The 22704-nt window shown below is 40.3% G+C and overlaps 1 protein-coding gene across 1 annotated transcript in view; it reads left to right on the forward strand.

Annotated features, from left to right (window-relative positions):
- JAG1 (jagged 1) overlaps positions 1-22704 on the forward strand; it is a 34807-nt gene that overhangs the window by 2827 nt on the left and 9276 nt on the right. The window contains 9 exon segments of the mRNA XM_010074041.1: positions 8591-8642; positions 14054-14308; positions 15296-15356; positions 19223-19353; positions 19674-19793; positions 20266-20379; positions 20924-21037; positions 21880-21993; positions 22399-22445. Coding sequence (XP_010072343.1) covers positions 8591-8642; positions 14054-14308; positions 15296-15356; positions 19223-19353; positions 19674-19793; positions 20266-20379; positions 20924-21037; positions 21880-21993; positions 22399-22445 — 1008 coding nt within the window.

Below are 22704 nucleotides of genomic sequence, written 5' to 3' on the forward strand. Positions count from 1 at the left end.
AATCTAATTGAGCATTGGAATCCTAGAGCAGCAGCAGCAAACTCCAGCGCAGCCTTCGAAATGTGTAAAAACCTCAACAACTTCAGACACTCTGGTTTTTAAGATTGGAATTTTTGGACTAAACTCTTGCATATTCCCATGCAGAAATGACTTTTTGGGATTGTGATGATAGTCTGTTTGCAATTATCAAGCCTGCCTCCCAGCTTTAACTTCCATAGGACACAGCTTTTATGCTAGCCATTGTGACTTTCTAATGGCATTTGAACAAAAGAATATCTAATGTGGCAAAGCTCTTATTTGTACTAAAATTGTGTACACAAATAATTTTAGGCATTTTGAAAGCACTACAGATAAAGTAGTAAACTTAATTAGTCAACTCAAATCTGATGCTGAAATTTCAGAACTTTAAAATATTTCTTTAGATAAGTGAATACTGTTGACTTTAGTAAAAGCTTGAGACTAGCATTGCAATTACCAGTGTGGCTAATCATGAGAGTTGTCTTTGAATACATTGAACTAAAAATTGCAGTAAAGGTAATATGAGCCAGACCAAAATATTAATGATATTGAATATTAATCACTTGAAAATCATGCTCATCTCTGAATATGTATATTTTGTGCTCTACTGGCTGAGGGAGGCTTTCCTTTTATGTTCCAGCTTGAGTCAGTAATATTAAGAAGTCTTGTTGCCCTGACTACTTTAAAAAAAAAAAATCTCTTCCCATGTCAAGCTGCCTCCTTATGCCATTTGTGAAAAATAATTATATTGCATTAGAGGTCTTTATCCATCATACAGCGGAGGAAGAAAAAAGAACGGTGTGCTTTAAATGTCTTGTTAGATTTGGCTTGTAGTTGTAACATAGATTTGAAGTGTCAGAGTCTTATGAATAACTTATGCAGTTTGCTCTTGTCACTTTCAATATGTACCCCTGTGAGTAATGGGTGTGGAGATGGTGGGCCATAGATTAATTTAAGTGATGGGAGGTTTGAGTAAGTTGCTAGGAAACAGGGCAGCAAAGCAGTATAAAGGAACTAGAATGGGTCAGAAAGCTGCCCCTGCAGTAGCTAGCCATTCTTCAAAAAAATGGAAACAATAGTAATGATGATTAAACAAAAAGACATGTAGCCTTGCTTCTTGCATTAATTTTGGGACTGTAGTGACTTTCTTGACAGGCAACTTGGCTTATGAAGCTATATAGAAAAGTATGGAACAAAAGAATTTCCATGTTTCCCTTGTCAAAGTCTGTCTCAACAAGTTTTGTTTCATGGTAGACACATGCTCTTCTCAGACATAAATCAAATCTCTTCCCTTTTTTAAAGAATCAGACAGCATCCAAAGTGTGGTGTGTGCTCTAACTTAAGGGATCTGTGCATGAATTAATTAAGCAAAGCTTAGCACTAAACTTTGCTTTTATGTAAAGAAAAATCTTTTGGGGGTTTGGTGAGACTGTCAGTAAGAAGGAGGTCAAACTTGGCAATTCCTTTATGCATAGCTCCTATTTCAAATGGCTTGTTTATCCTGAAATTATGATCCTTGTAATTATTTAATATTGGGGCCAATTGCATCAACACACCAGGAAACTACTGAGGTGGAAAAAACCCCTCCAGCATCTAAATGACTTCAGTGTAAAATACAATTTTAAAGAGTTTTGAACGTCTTATTTCAACCATATGCTAAAAAATACAGTAGTCAGCCTTTCCCCTTTTTAATGACAAATTTTACTGCTACTCAGTGCTGAAGATGTCAAATATGTTTTCCAGGTGGGCATTGGTTTTTCTGGCTAGAAAGAGATAATGAGAGAGCTTTAGTGTTTGGGTTTTTTTTAAGCTTCATGAACTTTTTTCCCCTTTTCTTGACACAAGAGGCTTCCAAAATACTAATCTGCAGTTGATATTAAGTAACAGCCTTTTGAATTTGAGAGAAAAATATAACTACATTCAACTGGTTTTTTTTGTTTTGTTTTAATGAACAAAACAAAAACAGTAGGTCATGGCCATAAAACTAAAGCTTATTTTTTTATTTTGTTTTTCCCTCCTTACAGTGAACTTCTTGAAAACTTGTAGAAGCAAATGCTAGATATTGTTCAAGCTTTTCTTAAAGCATGCCTGATAAGTCATCTCAGAGCACAGGCAGATCAGAAGAAATTTTTATAATAACAAAATGCATATCAATCTAATCCACACCGTGTCATTTATTGTTGACTAATAATTTAAGAATAAATCTTCAGCACTCAGAATGTAATGTTTTGCCTTGGATTACTATCCAAAATGGAGCTGAGAGTATTAAGTGACATCTAAAGCATAATTAGCATCCACAAGGCTGTTTTTTCCCAGGACTGTAGAGAAGTGATGCATCCATTCAGAGGTTTTGGACTTCTTACATGTTCTTAAGAGTTATTTATGTTCTAGTCAGTTCAGAACTTCATCTTCCTGGTAAATCCATTTGACTGTATTACCATAATGTGTCTAAAAATAAATCCTCATCCTGCCTGCTCCCAGAATTTTTTTTCTTATTATAATAAAGGCCTGCTCCAGTTTAACTTCAGTGGCAGCTAGATTGGGCCTGGTGTTGAAGCTTATTCCTAAACTTTCTCAGACTACCTACATCCAGCACTATCAGCTTGTTTATGCAGCTGGAAGTCTGCATGTCTGAAAATGAATTGCATAAAATTGATGCCTTATGCTTAAAATTCTAGTTAACTCAAGGAAACTTAATGCTCCGTTGTAGACTGAACACTGGAATAGAAGTAAGAGTTCTGAAGCTAGTAAAGCTGGGCCTTAGCTAATTGAGATACTGTGCCATACAAGGGCTTGCACTCACATACATGGCACTTATTCCAACTTTAGTTCTTAAGTCTGATGCCCAGTACATGTAAAAACCTTGAGCTACAATTCTTTAAAGTATTTGTGTAGATAATGCTAACGGCAGGATTGGTTTTGAAAATTCAAACTAAAATTGACTTTGCCTTTCTGCTGATGGATAGAAGTTAATTGACACAGTTCGAATCATTTTAGCTGGTAACCCCTATACCTTAACGTGGGGAAAGAAGTCAAAACAAGAACCTCTTGCATTCATTTCTTGTTAGTCTGTGGAGCTCATGGTTCTGTGGTCACTGTTGTGCAGCATAAATTACACTCATTATTCTTGTAGCATTCAGAAGAAACTGTAAAATGTAGATAGAAGTGGTTAAAGTGGTTTGTAAATAGCCAAGCATCCAGAGTCCTTTACCAGCTCAACCCAGTTCTTATGCACTTAGGTAAATAAGTAGAAAGGCTGCTTGTTCAGGCTTGCTCTATGTGAACCTGGCTGTTTTGCTTGGCTGGCTACTAGGTATTCTCTCTATTAACCTTGCCACCCTTTTGTAACTGGTGCATTTAATTATCGGTGGGATGCTTTAAACAGGTAGGGGAACTGATAAGAGCAGGTAATCTGCTTGTTGGAAGGTTGAAAGCAACCGTTGACATTTTGGCCTACCTACTAGTCTTTGACAAGTGGGGCTCCGTGAGAAAATAACTCTGTAAGGAGATAAGGTGCTGATTAAAATGCTGTTGTTGCACGGAGCACCCTGGTAGCTGAGATCACTTAAAATCATTAGTCTAAAAAGAAAAAAAAGAAAAAAAAAGATGCTATACTTTTTTTTTTCTTTCTTTAAAGAAGGGGAGGAGGGAGGACCCCAATTCTCCCCCCTCTATCCCAGTACATTGTTCGGTTAATGCATGCTAGTTTTATGATTGGAATACATTGTAGTCCGGCCACCCAGACAGAGGCATTGACTGCTAATATTAACCAAGAACAATAGTGTGGCCATACTGGCTGCAGTGAGGATTACAGAACATAATGGGGCCTATCCAAAAATAATGCTAATACAGGACAAGCAACAGGAAGCAGCAGTAGACTCAGCATTGCTCGGCTCCCAGACAAACCATGGACTTACTTCACACAATGGCAACTTCAGCACATTATGTATTCACAGGATACTCATTATTCCAGCAGGCTTTCCAGATCAGAGATCAGCCTGGTTTACTGGATGCTTAAGCGTATGCATAGTTTGGATAGCGGTACTTTTGTGTCCTTCATCATTTGGCAGGAGGGTGGCAGCTGTATTGCAGAGAAGGTCTTGACTTCAGTTACTGCCTTGGCTTATGCCAAAGCAGAATGGGGGAGGGGGAGGGTCTCTCCTGGAACCTGCTAATACGGTTAAATTTGTTTTCATATTGTCTTCTCTATGTGTCAATGAAGTGTTTACAGGCACTAACAGCAGTGAAGGAACTACTCAAAATGAAAACGTAAGGAACAGTGTGCTCTGATTCTGATGAGGCTCTTGGCTGGGCTGCCTGCTTGGAGTTCAGCCTAGCTCTTGGCCATGGACTCTGAGGTGTGAGATTGTTACAGTTTAGACTTTATGTACATAGGATTGAGAGAGTAACAGCTGTATAGGGTGTTGCCTTATCCTTACATGGGCTGGCCCAAAGGAGAGCTTCCTGATGATGTTTCATTCAACAAAGGGTTAAGAGGATTAGGTTATTTCCCTCCTGTTCCCACATGTGTCCACATCTCCTCTGGATGAGGAACCAGTTGTCTTCAACTCCTTTGAAGGAATATTCTGTTGTCTAAGTTGACTGGCTGACCTTGGCATGATGTTGTGATGCATCTGTACAGTGTCATCATGACTTGTCATGCGGCAACAGGGGTACCCAATGGAGAGCCCTGCTGGTGTTTAGAGGAAGTGGTTTTCTGACTAACGTTAACTCTGCTCAGAGATGCCCTCCTCCCCGTCCCTTGGGTTCTTTGAAATACGTCTCAGTTTCCCTATTGCCTATCTCACTCCCTTCCAGCTGAAGGGAGGAGGGATTGCCAGAGCTCTTGGCAATTTGCTGTGGCCTGCTGTGACAGCGTGCCAGTCTCCTGGCCTTCTTCCCTAGGACACAGGCAGGGTGAGAGAATCATCCTCAGACTGGTCTTCACAGCTGTGCATGGCTGGCAGAGCGTGAGGAGAATATTGCTGGGCTTAACCTGCTCTCCTTGTTTGGCAGAGGAGGAACAGGTACAGCATTCAGAATGCAAACTTCCCACTGCATTTGTCTAGTCATGGTTTCACATGCTCAGCAAAGCCCTTGCATGGTTTAACCACAAGGATAGGAGGGAAAGAAGTTTGACTAGTTGCAGCCTCTTTCAAAAAGGAGGCAGTCCTTTCTCTAATGAGCTTGATGTTTTAATCTTGCTCTCTCCCACTGACTTGCAGAATGTCTTTAGAAGCCAAAGTACAAAAGCACCTCTTTTGGGTGGATGTCTAGATGAAGGGAGGGAAGAAGGTAATCAAGTTGAGAGCTTTGAACACCTTTTGCTTACCTGGAGCTGCAAGTATTTCATTTAAATAACCAGCAAAGAGGTTGCATTGCCCTTTCAGACCTTTAAAAAGGACAGTTTCTGATGGATTTCACAGTCTTTTGTCAGCTGTAGTGTCAATGGATCAAGAATAAATTGTGGTGTCTTGTCATTGAGGAAAATAGGTCTTGCACATTGGTGCTTGCTTTGTTTTTTTTGGAGTGTGAACTTAACCATTTCCATCCTCTCATAGCTTAATGCATAGGAATTTTGCTTAAATTTGACCATGCTGCCTTTCAGTTCTCTGGGTTCATCAGACTGCGGATGTTGTGCAAACTGTGCCTGCTTGCTGTTCCCTTCAAGCTGCCTTTCCTCTCAAGCCAGAATCCCTGCCTTCTGGTCAAGCTCAGGTTTACAGTGGCTAATTGGGTGTGACTCTGGAAAGTTCATTGCTGCCTTGTTGCCTAGGACATTGCTTTGATGGAATAAGGTGCATGATGTGGAATTCTTGTGTCTGGATATATATATTTATCCAAAGATGGGCAGAGGTCATCCATGGGCATGGGAAAACTTAAACCTCCACATTGTAAGTAGTCATTCCTGAGATATCTGAATTGTTGATCTATAGAGTGGGAATGATATGCACTTATAAAAAAATCTCAGCAGTGCAGTCTTTGCACAGAACTGCTTTTTTGAGGTGTGGGGGGGGGCATTGGTTAGTGGTATGTGATAGTTGGATTGTTGAGGGTGGCTTGCTATTGTTGTGGGGTGTGAGTGTCTGTGTGTCTTTTGTTTAGAAGTGTCCCATCCTGAACACAAAGTCTTGTCCTTTCTTTGCCCCATGGTGAGAGGGACAGAGCCAAGAGATTAAACTGCCATTCTTTGTATCGTCCCTTTTCAGGACAGGGATTCTTCATTTAAAATATTCAGATGGAGTGAGAGGGGGCACATAGAAACAGGGGAATTCCTAGGAAAGGTCTATTCCCACTGCATTTTGCTTCCACCCAGTTAAGCAGAAGTGTCTCCTCTCTTTAAACAAACTCCTGTGTGGTGTTGGAAAGTAGTCACACAAGTATCTAGCAACAGTAGCACTGAAAGCTAGGATTCAGCCTTTCCTATCCTTAAGGGCTAGGTGTGTTGGTAAACAGTCCTGAGAACCAACTGGGAACTGTTGCTATGATTTTAGACAAAATATCTTCCAAAACAATTATGCAAGGCCAAAAGGAAAACATCCTTAACTTTATTGGAATTAGTGCTAGTCGGCATAATTCATTCTCTGTATCATAATATTTTTTTCAAGCTTGCAGTAACATGTTGGGCTTGTGCTTCTCAATGTTGGTAATTAAACAAGTGAGGAAGCACCCAAGATAGTGCAATCTGTATCTGTAATAAGGCCCAGGAGCTCTGTTCTGCTTTTGTTTGGTTGGTTGTTTTTGTTACCTCTGACTTGTGTAAGGGCTTCTTAAATCTGCTTTAAACAGTGTTTAATGTTGCATGGTCATGTTGCATTTTATTTTATTGTCAGAGTTTATTTCAAGTTAAGAGTCTTGGTCTAGAATAGTAACAAATAAGATGTAATTTTCATGAAATATTAACCAAAAATGGTTTGGGCCTGTGGAACCTCTGCATAGAAGTTTGGGCACATGTCTCGGCTTGACCAGCTTTGCTTACTTTTTGAAGCATTTTCCCACAGTTATCAGTGAATGAAATGGAATTCTAGTCTGCTTTGAATGTGAAACATATTTAGGCTATATTCCAAGCCAGTGTCCATCACAAACTAGGTTTTCATTCAGAGGCTGCATGCTGTGTCCAGTCGTGAGAAAGCAGTCTGCTTCAACTTTTTTTTTTTTAATATTTCTCTGCTCTTAAGGAATTTGAGGTCTGCCTTACACTTGCACCTCGTAGCAGATTATTCTCAGAACTGTATTTTGGTTTGTGTTACAGAAAAGGTGTTAAGTGCTGCAGACCAGAAATGAGCAGACTATGACTGAACCCAGCTACAATTAACAAGAAATAAACCTTATGATACACAGCTTCTATGGCAAAGCATAAAAATCCTTCATGGAGAGTTTTTATTTGTTTTATTATTGTTCTTCTCACCAGAAAGATTTTACATGTATTGTCTCATGTATGGCTTTTATCAGAATTATACTTTTTACTTTTCAAGTGATATTTTTTCTTATTTTCCCTCAGCTTCTTTTGGGGGGGCGGGGGTGTTGTGTTTTGTGTTTTAATCATTCTCTAAGTTTGGATATGTCTGACTAAATGGCAATTTTGAAAGATACAGCCTGGTTAATAATATCTCACAGTAGAGCTGGGGGAGGAGAAGACATTTTAATGGCTCTTGTTCTCAAGTTAGGATTGAAGATAAAAGTTACTTAGATGTAATATCTGGCATCTTTCCAACCCATAGAGTCACTTCAGTTAGTTTATGCTTATGATGATTATTACTGGAGTGCTAGCAAGCTCATTTGGCAGATTAGCACATTCGTAAATGTGACACAGGGTGGATAGTGTCTTCCCTTTCCCTGCTCTTCCAAATAGTCTGATCTTAGCCTTTGTTTTACCATGCTTCTCTCTCACCCCACCCCCTTCCCATATCCATCAGTTCTTCCCTCAGTTACCTGATACTTGTGGGAGCTGCGATGGCCCTCATGCAGACAAAGCTTTCAAAGGGGGTGCTGAAAAGCAAAGTCCCTAGAGATTGTGCTGTCAAGGCAGAGCACAGTAATCTTAGCAACACTTCTTGCTTTCAGGATGGTTGGGGGAAGGGACATCAAGACTACTTTTCTGTAACTAAAATTCTTTTGAAGCAGTTTTTGAGGGTGGGAGTTTGTTTTTTTGATGCTGCTACGCTAGCCCGGTGTTTCTGTCTTCTGTGTGCAATTCTTCCACACATGCTTTATTTTGGCTACAGCATGGTGTCAAAGGCTGTACTTCCTGGTTAAGTACATAAGATGCATTAATGATGACAAAGATGAGCTATCCAAGGTGAAAGGTCTTCTAAGCCAGACTGGATAAGGTAGCTTATAGGGTTTCACGAAGATCATGTTTGTCTCAAGTATAATCTAGTACCTATTTATGTTTTAAAGTATTCCATTTTAGGGCAGAGACCAGGATTTTTCTTTTTAATTAAAGATTTTTGTTGGGTGGTTGTTGTTGGTTTTTGTGTTGGTGTGCTTTGTTTTGTTTTTTGGTTTTTTTTTTTTTTTTTTCTCACCGTCATGTGTGACTTTGAAACTAACTCTTACTTCTCTTTTGCAGAGATCCTACACATTGCTTGTTGAGGCATGGGATTACAATGATAACTCTACTAGTAAGTATTCTTTCTGCTGGTTTACGTATTTTGTTCACTTTGATTTTCTGTCCCTTGAAAGGCCTTTGGTAGTCTAACCAGCTTACTGTGAAGTAGAGCATGAGGAGAGTGAAAAGCTCTCCCCCAGACAATTTGGAGCAACTGCTCCAGGCTCTGTAGCAGCCTGTTTCCCTCACATTGCCTGTAGACAGTGAGCAGCTCACTCACCTAGGCACCAATGGATTGATGTCTAAAAATAGATGCTGTTAATTCCCTCTTTCTCCTTAGGGAGAATAAAAGCTAAGGGGCTTCTGTAGGGTTTTTTTGTTATGATTTTTTTTTTAAATTAGGAGTGATAATCAGAAGCCTAAGTCTCGTTGGTTTGGGACCTCTCTATATATGTTCTCAAAACTGAACATGCAGCTTTAAAAATAAAAAAACAACTCTGTAAGACTTGGTATAGATATCTGTCTCTTGACCGTAGATAAGAAACAAGAGCGGCTACCAGCTCTTCTTTGTGAGTTGGATGTCTAGGGATTTATATTCAGGGGCTGAAAAATACCTACCAGACACCACCTGGTAGAGCTGGCTGGAAATCAGGGGTGGGAGTCTTTTGCCTGGAATGCCTTTGGTTGGTTTCGGAAACTTTCCGCTAAGCTTTTTGTGTTGGCTAGAGGAAGCTGTATAGTGTCTCTTGGCATATGAGCTGTTCTGTTTATTGCCTACTGTTACTGAAGTAGGTGGGCAAAATTAGCTCTGTTTTCAATCTAAGGCTTTAATAGTGTGTGGTAAAAGCCGCAGGAGAAAGTATGAATATGAACTCGTAAACCTTTTGTTGATACAACAAGCCTTTTCCTTAATCAAGGAAGCAGCAGTGCTGTGGCCCTTCTTACACAAATCTTGTAACAGCTTCTTGTAGTCTGCTTTGGAATTCCAGATCACAGCCGCACAGTAATGAAATGGGCTTCACAAAAGATAGGCCTTGTAGAAATGTGCACAGTGCTGTAGTTCTGTGTTTTAATTGGTGAAGAGTACACTGCTTGGGAGTGGCCTTTGAGTCTGGGGACCTTTCTGCACAGATCTGCTCTTTAACTTTTTTTAAATATACATGGGATCTCCTATTAGTTCCAGAAAATAAGTTGTCCGTTGCAGATGATCCATGTGACCTGCCAGTGATAGCCACAGTTTGCATTACTACCTGCCACCTCCAACACTGTTGCAGTACCTGTGATTTCAGGCCCTACCTCAGCACAGCCGTGGAGCGGTGGCTGGGAAACTTCTTGGCTCTTGACTATGGCGAGTTTTATGGAGGAGCAGAAAATAGAGTGCTACAGCAGCAGAGTTGTAATAAAAATGGAAGATGTCTGAATTCAAAATGAAGGTCTTGTTTACAGTAGGATCTAAGTTTTTTCAGACTGGGTCTCTGCCACTTTTGCTATTATTAGATCTCATCTTTTTTCATGAAACAACTGCATTTCCAAAGCTACACAATGAACCCTTTCTTTGCTTTCATGTTCTGGAAGTACAATTGTCTTCAGACAAAATTGCCTCATTTCTCAGCAGTGTATTTGACCAAGTGCAGACATGTTCTTACATATGTTCCTGATTTGCAACTTTGCTGTCACATATCCATCTGTTGGTCACTTCAGTCACTGTACTGCATAAAGCTTTTAATTTGTGCTGCATCGCTTTACTTACAGGCAGCTTTCCCATAGCTGAAGAATAAGTCTGGAAGAAGTAGTTAGAACTAAACAATTGTCATCATATAAAGTGATGAGTATTTTTTTTTTTTATATCCAGGATTTTCTTTTACCCTAATTACTACTGAATTGTAAGGACTCTGAGACCTCTCAAAAAATAAAAAGTGGATTTAGTAGGCTTTGTGTAACTTTTCAATAGCTCTAGCATCCTCTGATCAATGCAGTCGTTAGGAGATCCTAGAGTGCATGCTTCCTTCCCCCCATCTACATTCCACTCCTCCTACGTTCCCTTTACCACATGCTCTCCCTTGTCTCACTTCCAAGAGTGGCTTGCAGTTAACTTCTGGCCCTGTTGAAGTTGATGAGAATCATGCTTTGTTGGAGCCAAGATTCAACTTAAATGGTTTCCTTACTCTGGTTCTTGTCTAGATGCCATCTTGCTACTGTCGCTTCATACATAAAGCTAATGGGGCTGACATTGCATCTCAAACTACGTCAAAGAGCTATTGTAAATTACTGGTATCAGTTGCATGTGAATTCCAGTCGGGCATGAGAGACTTAAGCACAATGTAAACCAAGATATAGCTGGAAGTTGTCTGAAACAAAGACTTTAAAAAATAACTGTGGTGTCCTTGGCCACCCAAACTGCTTAGAGGAGTCTGGGCTTTTTTTTTGTTGTTATTTGCTTCCTGATGATGGGTAGTTATAATTTACAGAAATTGAACCACTGAAAAGCAAAGGTGGGCAGTCAAAATATCTGAGTTCCCTGTGCCTAAAACCTCTGATACAGTTGCCCACCAAATAAAAAGACATATTAATAGCTTTGAAGTGTAACCAAAAGAATAAATGAAACCAACAAATTCTGACAGTGAAGTGCAGAGTGGAAGCTAAAGATGTACAAAAAGCCTCTCTTTTCTACTTCATCAGTTTCAATTTGGTTAATGTTTCCTCTAACCTTTCTATCAAAGCATGGGATTCCGAGTCAGATGATATCAGAGGAGTTAGGAAGATCAGTTTCTCTCAAGCCTCACTGACTCCTTCTTCTTATTTACTTAACCAGTCTGCTGCTTAAAATATTGTTGGTGCAGGCTAAGAATGGAAGAGTTGTTGCAATGCCTTCCCTGAAGTCTGGGTCAGCACACTTTTGTAAGTGCATCCTGACAGGTGGGAATAGGAAAGGGTGGAGAAATTTTTGTACAAGAAGGAACATGCCAGTACTTCATTGTGAAAACTGTGGGTGATGGCTAATGGAAAGGGATCTTAAGTCTGTGAGACCTTGAATTTAAATGTATGGTGGTAGCTTTATAATGTGTATCAAATGAAAGGCATTTTAGCCACGATCCAGAGTGAAATTGCAGCTGGTTTTCATCTGGGACCTTAAAAAAAAAATTTAAAAAAAATAAAGTCCAGAACTAATAAGGATGTTTCCATTTGAGTTCAGCCTGTGGTTAAGGGCTCAAAAGAGCCGGTGGCTGGAGTGCGATGTCATAGAAGTACAGCAAGGACATGCTTCTTAATGAGCTGGCAGATGGGGGAAGAATGATAGAGCAGAGGCAAGAGGAACAACCTCTTTTCCAAGGCGACTGTTTTTCTTGTGCCAAGAACTGAAATAGCTGTCAGTGGTATGTTCCCAACAGGGAACAGGAAAGGACTGGAAAAGCAAGAGTGAGCATGCGTGTGGAGGGGGGGTGGTTTGCAAAACTAAGTTGAGCGTCTTCCCCCTTCTGCCCCTTGCAGGAGAAAATATGCATAGAGTTGTTTTACTCGCAAGGAACAGGATGTCTTTATGCACAGGCTCAGTATTTGGGGAAATGCATTTGCTTTCCAACTGTGCTGTAGATTAGGGCGTAATCTTGGCAAGTGCAGCAAAACCATCTCCAGCATGCATGAGTGGAACTATAATCGCTTGACTAGCCCCATTCAAGACTAATAGATATGCATCTGCTTAAGTACCTCTTAGAATTAGTCAGTAATCTTGTTGATGAGATCTAAGAGCCTTACACCTGCACAGTACAGGATATGATATTGCTCTGGATGTACCAGTATGGAAAAGTCCTTAGGCATCTACATTACTTGTGAATGGGATTTAAATTAATAAAGGCCTGCGTGCATTTGAAAGTCTTGCACATAAATGTGGGGTTGGGGGCTTAGTGCCAATGAATAATAAAACCTGATTTAAATGGAAAATATTATAGAACCAGAAATACCAGAAGGTGAATAAGAAGTTGTTGCCTGCAATTTCACACTGTAAACACTTAATGAATGCTGTAGTGTCAAGCCAAGAATGCCCCCCAAAATGGGTAAATGCTTACAATGCCTGTGTATTGACACTCTTATGTGGTTGTGCAAAAAGTGCTTTGACTTAACTTTAGTCAAAACTGCAGACAAGCAGGCAGGATCTAGTGGTGAATTGATAATCAGTATCTGAGGCTTGAGAAGCCTGTCTGGAAGTTCTTTTTGAAAGGTACAAATCAAAGGTCCTTAGCAAAACATTTAAAAGTATTTTAGATTAAAAACTGCCCGTGTGTCATCTTAAGCTTTATGTAGCAACTTCATTAGTCTTCCACTCTGCCTTATGTAAAATCCCCAAACTTTCTTTTGTAATTGTTGGAAGAACAAGCTGAATGTAAGTACATTTTAATTCTTACCACTCACGTGTGCCAGTACTTCACATGCTGCTTTCTAACACATCATTGGCAAACTGCCCTTCTACCTAAGATTCTTCTGTCGCTGGATTATGCTCCCATATACAGAACAGTGTAGCCTGGTACTTGTTTTTGTATGATGTCTGCAAGGGTATTTTGGCTGTTCTATGATAAACTTTCACTCGGCAGTCAAGTGCTTGCTAGCCGCAGGTTGTAAGGCAGCGTCAGATCATTTAAGTCACAAGACCTGGACTACAAAGTGAAATACCACAGATGTATACAATGTTCCATGCTAATGTGAAATATTATTATTTCAAGCCATAATTTAGACAGTTGTAGGGGTCTAAAAGCCAGAAGACTTTTGCTGGAACCAAATGTAAAGTACAAAGTCTAAACTTTGAAATGCTCTATAGAGAGAAGGACAATCTATAAAAAATATATGCAGTAATTTGAGTCCTCTGCTTGGAGCTCAGGTAGTCTTGAATTTTTAGTGTCAGCTAACATCTGAAGAGAGAACTTCCATGATATTTTTTAGCCAAAGCCTGGTGAGATCACTTACATTGTATGAATGCTGGAGTTGTGAGTTCTCAATTTAGTGTTTACATCAGAGTACCAGAAGGCTGCAAACCTTTAGTGGTGCTTATGTTCAGTTTGTAGATATTGCTCTGTTAGGCTATTGTAGCATGATGTTGTTGTAAATATTCCAGTTAAAACTAGTACCATTAATGCAGACTCCTGGAAAACCTCATTATGTACCAATCTATTGGAGATAGAAGTTAAAGCAGCTGAATTTTCTTTAATCACAAACTCTGTGATTCTTATTGAATGTCCTTACACTGCAAAAGGGACAAGTGATTGGCAGTAACCTAACAGTCCCTTTTGATTTCAAGGTTTGTTCAATTTGATAATGCTGCATGTGTTTTCCAGCTAATGGTTTGTAGCTCCAGGTCAGCCTTTTGTTACTCTTTAAAACAGAAAACTAATAAAACCAACTGACTGCCTCAGAGAGCCTTGTCTGTGAAACTAGAGAGCTGAGATAATGATATCTAAACGAAGTTTTAACTCTGACATCTCTTCTGACTTCTAGATCCTGATCGCATTATTGAGAAGGCATCCCACTCTGGCATGATCAATCCAAGCCGTCAGTGGCAGACTTTGAAACATAATGCAGGAGTTGCCCACTTTGAGTATCAAATCCGTGTGACTTGTGCAGAACATTACTATGGCTTTGGCTGCAACAAGTTTTGTCGACCAAGAGATGACTTCTTCACTCACCATACCTGTGACCAGAATGGCAACAAAACATGCTTGGAAGGCTGGATGGGACCAGAATGCAACAAAGGTTTGTGACAAATGCTCGACCCCTGAATGATCTGTGGGATTGGATCAGATTTGAGTGCATTGTATCCAGGTTGCAAATCAGTAGTCGGTTTGTGCAGACAGCAGGGCTAAGGACTGATGGGACAGCAACTAATGCTTTACACAGAGAACTAGGGGTGGGGGAAGACTAGTTTCTGCATCTTTTTAAAATCTTGGAGAGGTCTGACAAGTCCTGGGCACTAAGCAGCTGTGTTCTTTTGCTGATTATCCACATCTTTGCCCTTGGGAAGAAAACCCAGCCCATTGACTTCAATGGGAGTTCTGCTGCTGACTTCAAAAAGGATTTCCCCTTTGGTGCAGAACTTCAAGACAAGCAGGAAGGAGAGGCTTGTGTTAGAGCTGACCTGGCAAGTGTCAAGCTTTGGTGTTTGAAAAGTCCCAGGCTGTTTGTTCTACCTGAGATTATGTTTAACGTGTTTATTAGGGAATGGCAACTTCCTAGGTAATTTCAGAAGGAGAAAGCAGGACTCTGAATAGGAACAGACCATCAGCATGTCTTGCTGAGTTTACTTGAGATTTGAATTGATGCTCATCTTAATATCCTGTCTGTTCAGAGATATTGCTCAAAAGAAAATCCAGAGTAGTTAAAATTGCTTTAGATTAGATGTAAAGTCAGGGTGAATGGGCCAGTTCACCTGCAAAAGACAGAGAAAAGAAACCTGTAGACTGGAAGTGACTTGAGCTCTCTAAGGCAGGATGGTTTCTCTTGCATAGAAACAACTCTTTGAACAGCATTAGGTATGATTCTTCTGCAAAGCTAGCTGATAGATTTCCTATCACAGGAAGCCACCTACCTTGGTTTTCCTTCCAGTAGACTTGATATGAGGGACTTGTTAAAACCTTGGATTTAGTAGGATTACAATGCTGGTCAGAGATTAAAACATTCCCACAAGTGTGAAGATGCAGGAAGCGGGCAGCATGCTGATACCCTTCTTTTTTGTTTTAACAGCTATTTGTCGTCAGGGATGTAGCCCCAAGCATGGTTCTTGCACAATTCCAGGAGAGTGCAGGTAAATGCTCCCTCTCCCTCCTTGTTTCCCCTCCTGCCTCCCAAGTAATTAATTATTTTATTAATTATTAATTAATTTAGTGATGCTAAACACTATAGGATTGGGGAGGGAGGGTGTTTTTGGAGTCGTGTTTTTGACCAAGGCACGTTATTTATGCTGCCTTGCCCAGAGTAAGGGGGGAGAAGGGTTTTAAAGCACTGATAATTTTGAGAAGCTTTTGGGTTGTGAAATGGTGGCACTATGGGGAGAAACAGGGCATGGCATAAATCATGTGAATGCTGCCTAATGAGAACTAACTAATTGTTTCTGCATAAATAGTGCAAATGTTTTGTGGGTATGTTTTTGTTGTTTTGTTTTTTTTTTTAACAGCCTGATTAATGGGCTTTTTCAACTACAAGCTTGAAGTACAGTGTGGCTTTTCTCTCTTCTTCTCCCTTTCACTGTTTCCCCCTTCCTCCCTCCCACCCCCTGGTTTCTTCCATCAGTAGGCAAAAGTCAAGCATTCTTTAGAATGGGATTAGTTAAATCTCTTGGTTCCTTTACCATTGTGAGCCAGGCTCCAAGTGCTGAGAGGTTAATAGCTGGGATGAAATCTTGTCAGTGGGCTCTGATGAGTGCAGAATTTTGCTCCTGTACTTTGAAGTCCATTCTGTCCTGGCAAGGAGACAATGAAAAGCACAGAGTTTATCTATAACCCAACAATTAGATATTTGGAATGCTTCAAAATATAGAGCATATATTTACAGCACAGGGAAGTTTTCTCCCTTGCTAATAGAGGGTTAATGGATATTAAATGCGGATATTCTTTATCAACAAACTGGTTGTAACTTGCTTTGTGTAACCCTTTATCATCTCTGTTTGCGTGCAATAGGCAACTGAGGGCTTCTGAGGTTACAAAATGTTGCTATTGATCCTGCGTGGGAAGGGTTAAAAGTGAAGCTTGGGTATTCACGAATAAAACTCAGAAGTCTGAAGGAACAGAAAGTAATTTTTCTGCCTAACATACATATTGGTGGATTCTCTATTGCTGAAAACTTTTGCCTGAAGTGGACAGCTTTTCCTTATAGATAAGCTGTACTTCAAACAAGAACTAAATCTGGAGTGTCTGACAGACTATATTGTACAAGAATTCAGCCTGAATAGTCGCAGTGGTTCATTTTTTCTCTCTGTCCCTGTAATTTATGCTTCAAAAACAAAAGGAAATCAAGGAACATTTTGAAAGTAAGGCAGGAAGTATCGTCCTCCACCAGAGACATAGCAAAGTGAAAGTCAAGCTGCAGGATGGACTGTTGTAGGTTGTTCAGTGATTTTAATGTTTAGCAGCACTGATAGAAGCTCGTTAACCCCCAGAACACCAAGTCTAAATCTTTTTTTAATTAAAAAAGAAAGAAAAGCCTAGCAAGTAGTAGGAAAAAAGGGGGGGGGGGGGCCAGATGGCAAGAGGGGTGTATCAGTCAAGGCTGCCAGTAATTTGTGCTTCTGTCATCAGAATAAACATGCCTTGTAAGGGTTGCTGTCTCCTTGTCAGAACAACAGGCTTTGTTTCCAGATTTTTTTTTTCTTTCCTTTCTCTTTCTAAGTCTCTTACCTCCCACTCACTGCCCAGACATGCACTAGTGCTCTTATTTACTTAAGGTGCAACTTTCCCACACTTGATTTGCATAGTCTTGAAACAATGCTGTCCTTCTGGTGCTTTCAGATAACTTCTGCTTGCCAAGTTAGACCAATATCTTTAAAGTGAACACAGAAACAAGATTTTATTTTCTTTTAAGTTTTGATGAGTCATATAGCCTGTATGTTATAAATGCAACAGAGTTTAAAAATAACATCCCAGCAGAAACTGCTCTGGGTTCTGGTACAACAGACAACTTGCAAACATTCTTAAAATATCCTTTTTCCCTTTTGGTGAGAGTCACTTTCTTTAATGCAGGCCAGCCAACAAAACCATATTTACTCATGAATCACTATACAAGGAAAGTAACTTTAAATTTCTCATGAGAAACTGCTGCATACATATTATTAAACAAGAATTATTACCATGAATATTTTTCTGGAATTGATAGCTAACTTTTTTTTAAAATGCCCATAGCCTTATCCAACTTTGTTACATTTTTGAAGCTGATGTTTGAAGAAAGTCACATCTTTGGCTCTAAAGCTCATGGCTTTTTTTTCCTATGCGTTGTGTTTTTTTAACTACTTGTTTCTCTTTACACTTGCTTCAAAGAAAACAAAAACCCCAACCCTTTGGTTTGGCAGAAAGGAGTAAAACTCTCAATTTGGATAGCTGTTTTTGGAGGTGAGGTCCCTTAGTTTTGCTTGTGTGCAAGCAACTTTGCTTTGAATGCAACACAAAGTAAAAGGGTATGTTCCTAAATTTTGATCTTTGTGCGTTCTTATTATATTCCCTATACAGAAGGATTTTCCAAGAGCTACTTGAGAGTGGTTGTTTTGCCTGATCTGGTTTTCTTTCATGTTCTTAGCACACAAAGACACATAAGTTGGACTAGCTTTTTTTTTTTTTTTTTAACACACCAACTAATAAGAATTTCCCATTGACTTTGAATAGGCTGCTATTGAAATAGCTATTAAAAAAATGAAGTTAATTAGGATGCAGTTTGTCACCTGACATTTTTAGAAGGGAGGTCGGACTTACCACTAGCTGTGTATGATTACCCATGGATAGATCCTTCTAGCTTTTTCCCATGAGAAGAAATTGCCAGTAGAAGAATGGTAGGGGGTTTTATAAATAGAAAGCTTAGCTGACTTCTGTACAGATGAGGTTTGTTTTCATAATTTAGTGACAGCTTACTGCATAATTGCTGCTGATCAATTACTCTCAGGACCTGTTAATGAAATACAGTGCCATAACAAACCCTTGCTTTTCATTTTCGACTTGTTTTCCTTGTTTCTATCTATAGATCCCCTTTAATTTGAAAAATCCTTCGTCTGCCTTGCTAGTGAGAACTAAATGAAAGACAAAATGAGCTTTTCCCTTAAGGGGGCTTTACTTTAAAAGAACTTCTTCCTTTTAAGTACAGAATTTGGGTAGGTCATTGATAGTGGCAATACATAATTTAAATAATAATAAATTCTTCTCCAGACATGAAATTAACATTTCTCAGAATTTGATATATTTTAGTTATTTCCTGCAAAGAGTTTAGCATAAATCAAACTCTGAAATACACTGACAACTTATCATCTTTGGACACATGTAAAATCCTGATGTGTGCCGTTTTCTTTCATCTCTTACTGTGGCCCAGTCCATACTTGCTGTGTATATCTTCCAGTTCAGAATAAGCTTAGCTTCTGATAGAGCAGAGAACTCCTAATGCTTTGCTACTGCCTTGCTGAGGGCTCAGAGTTGGTGTTTATGGTTTTGTTTGTCTTCCTGCAACCCCAGCATGGCTGAAATGCCTGGAACCTTGTATTCATGAGGATCTTGGGATAACTATTGTTTCCACTGACTTTTTCTCCCCCACCTCAGTTTATAAAGCACCCTGTCAAAGTCCAGAGATTGATTTGTAGTGCACACCCACCCTCTCTGCCACATTTGTATGAGGCTTCGAAAGAGTTTTATTGTGCTGAATGGCCTCATGCTGGTTCTCTCGGAACAGCTATTCTTTTGTCAGGAGGCTAGCTACAGAGACCTTGGCAAAGCTACTAAAATGTTTGTTTACAAGAAACCACCAAACAAACCTTGAATAGCTTTTCCCTTCCCCTTGTCCTGCCCGTCTCCCCCACCTCCCCAGTCGTTCTCCAAGCTTTGGAGTTCCACACTGACATCTACACAGAGCAGTTCTAATGGGTTTTTCATTTGTTTCGCTCTTCTGATTTTTTTTTTTTCCCTCCTCCTTTTTTAAATGAAGGTGTCAGTATGGATGGCAAGGCCAGTACTGTGATAAGTGCATTCCACACCCGGGATGTGTCCATGGCACTTGCATTGAACCATGGCAATGCCTCTGTGAAACCAACTGGGGTGGTCAGCTCTGTGACAAAGGTATGCTAATCTTATGGATAGCCAGGTGTGACACTTGAATTCTAACACTTGACAGACCTAGCAAGGAGAGAGCGCACGTGAGAATGAGTGAGCAAGCCTCCTGAAATGTGGTGGGAGTTTTTTTGTCCTTCAGCTACTTAGTGTTGTCTCCTCTGCTCTTCTGGCATTGTTAGCATATGTGCTTAACTTTTCCCTGTCCTGTCCTACTCTTGTGTGCACATCTGTTCTGGAAAGGCTCTAGAAAAATGGAACGAAGAATGCATGTCATGATGTTTCTGTTCTTTTGCAACAATGGCTCTAATGCTCCTCACCTCTTGCAGATCTGAACTACTGTGGAACCCACCCACCCTGTTTGAATGGTGGGACCTGCAGCAACACTGGCCCTGATAAATACCAATGTTCCTGCCCTGAGGGCTACTCAGGACAGAACTGTGAAATTGGTAAGTGTTTGATGCAGCTGCTGAGCTGCCACTTGGCAGGTAATTCTTGATAGCTTTTAGTGTCTGGTTTTGGATATATTTTATGAGGTTGGGGAAAAGTCAATTTCTAATATTAATTATGATTATTAATTATAATCATGTTATGATTACAAAGATCCAGACTTGCTTGTTCATGCTTTGTCATGAAGAGTTGATATCTCTCAACATCAGCCTTCTGCTCACTGGAGAGATCACTACAAGTTACCTTGTCTGGCTCTGACTCAAGCAGGTGCAAGTCGGTGTGTTGATGAGTTTAGCATGAAAGATGACTTCCTGCTGGCTAGCTGCTGTTTGATTCACAGTTGTCCCAGAAATGCAATACATCAAGGGTAATGATGATGTGTCTAGAGTAGAAGTAGGGCGAGGGAGCAGGGGGTGGCTTCTGGTGACACTGCTGTAGTCTCTACAATGATGTACTTCTGTCCCGGTGCAGCAGAGCACGCCTGCCTCTCTGATCCTTGTCACAACGGAGGAAGCTGCTTAGAGACATCTACAGGATTTGAATGTGTGTGTGCACCTGGCTGGGCTGGACCAACTTGCACTGATAGTAAGTCCTTTCAAAATGGAATTAAAAATGTGCTCGTTTGCTGTTTCAGATCAGTCTTTCTAATCCCCAGTAAACTTACAGGGCTGCCTACTTAACCTTTCCCAGCTTTTAGCATTGGTTCTCAGCAGCCATTTATACCACTGTGCACTCTTCTCCTTTGCTCTGTACCAAAGTTTTTGTTAAATGCCATGGGAAAGAATGGCTAATGGCTTCTTGAAAGAAGCAGAACACTGAATTTTTGTAGCATTCTGACAAGTTGTTTAAAATACTGTTTAGAGAGTTGCTGGATCAAAATCTGACTTCCACTTGCAAAAAAGCCACAGGTATAAACTTCTTCCCGTGTGCTTTGAGCCCCCTTTCACACTACTATTATTTTTAAAGGAGGCTTTTGCTGAAGTCAGAGTACATCTAGAAATTCCAAGCAGAAGTCCTGTTGTCTTACTCGGGGCAGATCCTAGTAGCAGCAACCATTTATCAAATTTGTTGGTTATCAATATTGCCTGTTTGGTAACAGAGCTAAGCCTCTCCTTATTCTGCATTACAGATATTGATGATTGTTCTCCAAATCCCTGTGGTCATGGAGGAACTTGCCAAGATCTAGTTGATGGATTTAAATGTATTTGCCCACCTCAGTGGACTGGCAAAACATGCCAGCTAGGTGAGAACTGCTTTTCTCTTCATCCATTGTTGCTCTGGGGGGCAGGAGATAGGTGCAGAAGGGATCATAGCGCAGCAGGCAAGAGCAATTGTGCCTTTTGCGTTAGGCACGTTGATGGTTCCAGAGCATATGGATGTATTCTGGCACACTGAAAATATCAAGTTTCAGTGTTTGCAGGACTGGAGCCTCAAAGCACAGGGTGGCTTCCTTCTGTCCTTGTTTTGCTGATGCATGCTAGCAGTTGAAGGAAATAGTTAACTAAGCCAAAGAGACATACTTTTAAATTGTAAATGATCTGAAGTGGGGAGGGTGCATGTGTGTGCCTTCCATCCTGCTCCCACACGTATTTTATCCTTTAGCCTGTGAGAAAGTTGCTGTATCTCTTCAGCCATGTCAACTCCTCCAGACCAAGGAGTTCACAGCTGGGTTCCAAAATGTGGATGGTCTCACGAAGAATGAGCTGTCTGAATTCTTTACACAACATACTAATCCCAGCGATGAGGCTGCAGCACTCCTTCAAAATGCTCGGCTGAGATATGCGTGTGTGTGTGTGCGCGCGCGCGGGAAGTTGCTCTTAATGAGTGGTTGGGTAATTATCAAATAATTAGCGTAGCTTGTATGTTCTAATGGCAGAGAAATTGAAAGAGGCTTCAGAGACTGATGTACGACTGACTTTTGCTCGTTCAAGTCGCACTAATCCATGCTGTATGTATATCTAAGTTCCTCTTAGATCTGAATGAATTGCTGATTATTGCTGTGAAAACTGGCTGTAGGCTTTTTTTTTCCCCTTCTCCCCCCTGCCCTACAAACCCTGCATTTGGCCATTCACATTGGTTTTTCAGATGCGAATGAATGTGAGGGCAAACCCTGTGTCAATGCCAACTCCTGCAGGAACCTGATTGGCAGCTACTACTGTGACTGCATTATTGGCTGGTCTGGCCACAACTGTGATATAAGTAAGTACCTATAGCCTTGTGTTTATTAAAAGGCATATTAAAAGCATATACACACATACATGTGTGTATATGTATGTATGCTCAGATTTAAACATCAGGCAGAGTCCCAGCGGTTGATGTTTTTAGAAAGGGAGTAGTTGGTGTGGAATGAAAATACAGCATTTTATCAGACTCATTAGTCCATACCAAAACTATATTCTGATAAAATGACTAAAACAATGATGTGAAGTTTCACTGCCTCTAGAAGAATCACGAAAAGTTCCCACCCATTATAATAACTTTATCTCAAGGAAAGCATGCAGGAAACTTGACAAAGGTTTATCTAGCTGCAGTTTTAGAGAAACTTGAACTCTGTATCTAGTGTAAATATATTTTTGCCCTCTAATCACCCTAATTTTATTACAGATATTAACGACTGTCGTGGACAATGTCAGAATGGAGGATCCTGTCGGGTAAGCCATTCTTGTTTTATTTTGGTTTCCCTGAGACTTGCAACAGTAACTACAACATTTGAATCTAAACTCAAATAGTGTGGAAAACAGCAATTAGCTGGTATAAATTGCCACTTCTTTGAGTTGGGGGGAGGGGCTGTGTCATGCTACAGCATGTCAGGGTAGACGTGTAGAACAGCAAGGGCAAAAAATATAACTGCAATAAATGACTCATTTTCACTGCCAGTGCCACCAGTGAATGGCCTGGTTGTTGTGCAAA

This window comes from Pterocles gutturalis, unplaced genomic scaffold, assembly GCF_000699245.1.
Source record: "Pterocles gutturalis isolate BGI_N339 unplaced genomic scaffold, ASM69924v1 scaffold4032, whole genome shotgun sequence".
In the NCBI taxonomy this organism is placed as follows: domain Eukaryota; kingdom Metazoa; phylum Chordata; class Aves; order Pterocliformes; family Pteroclidae; genus Pterocles; species Pterocles gutturalis.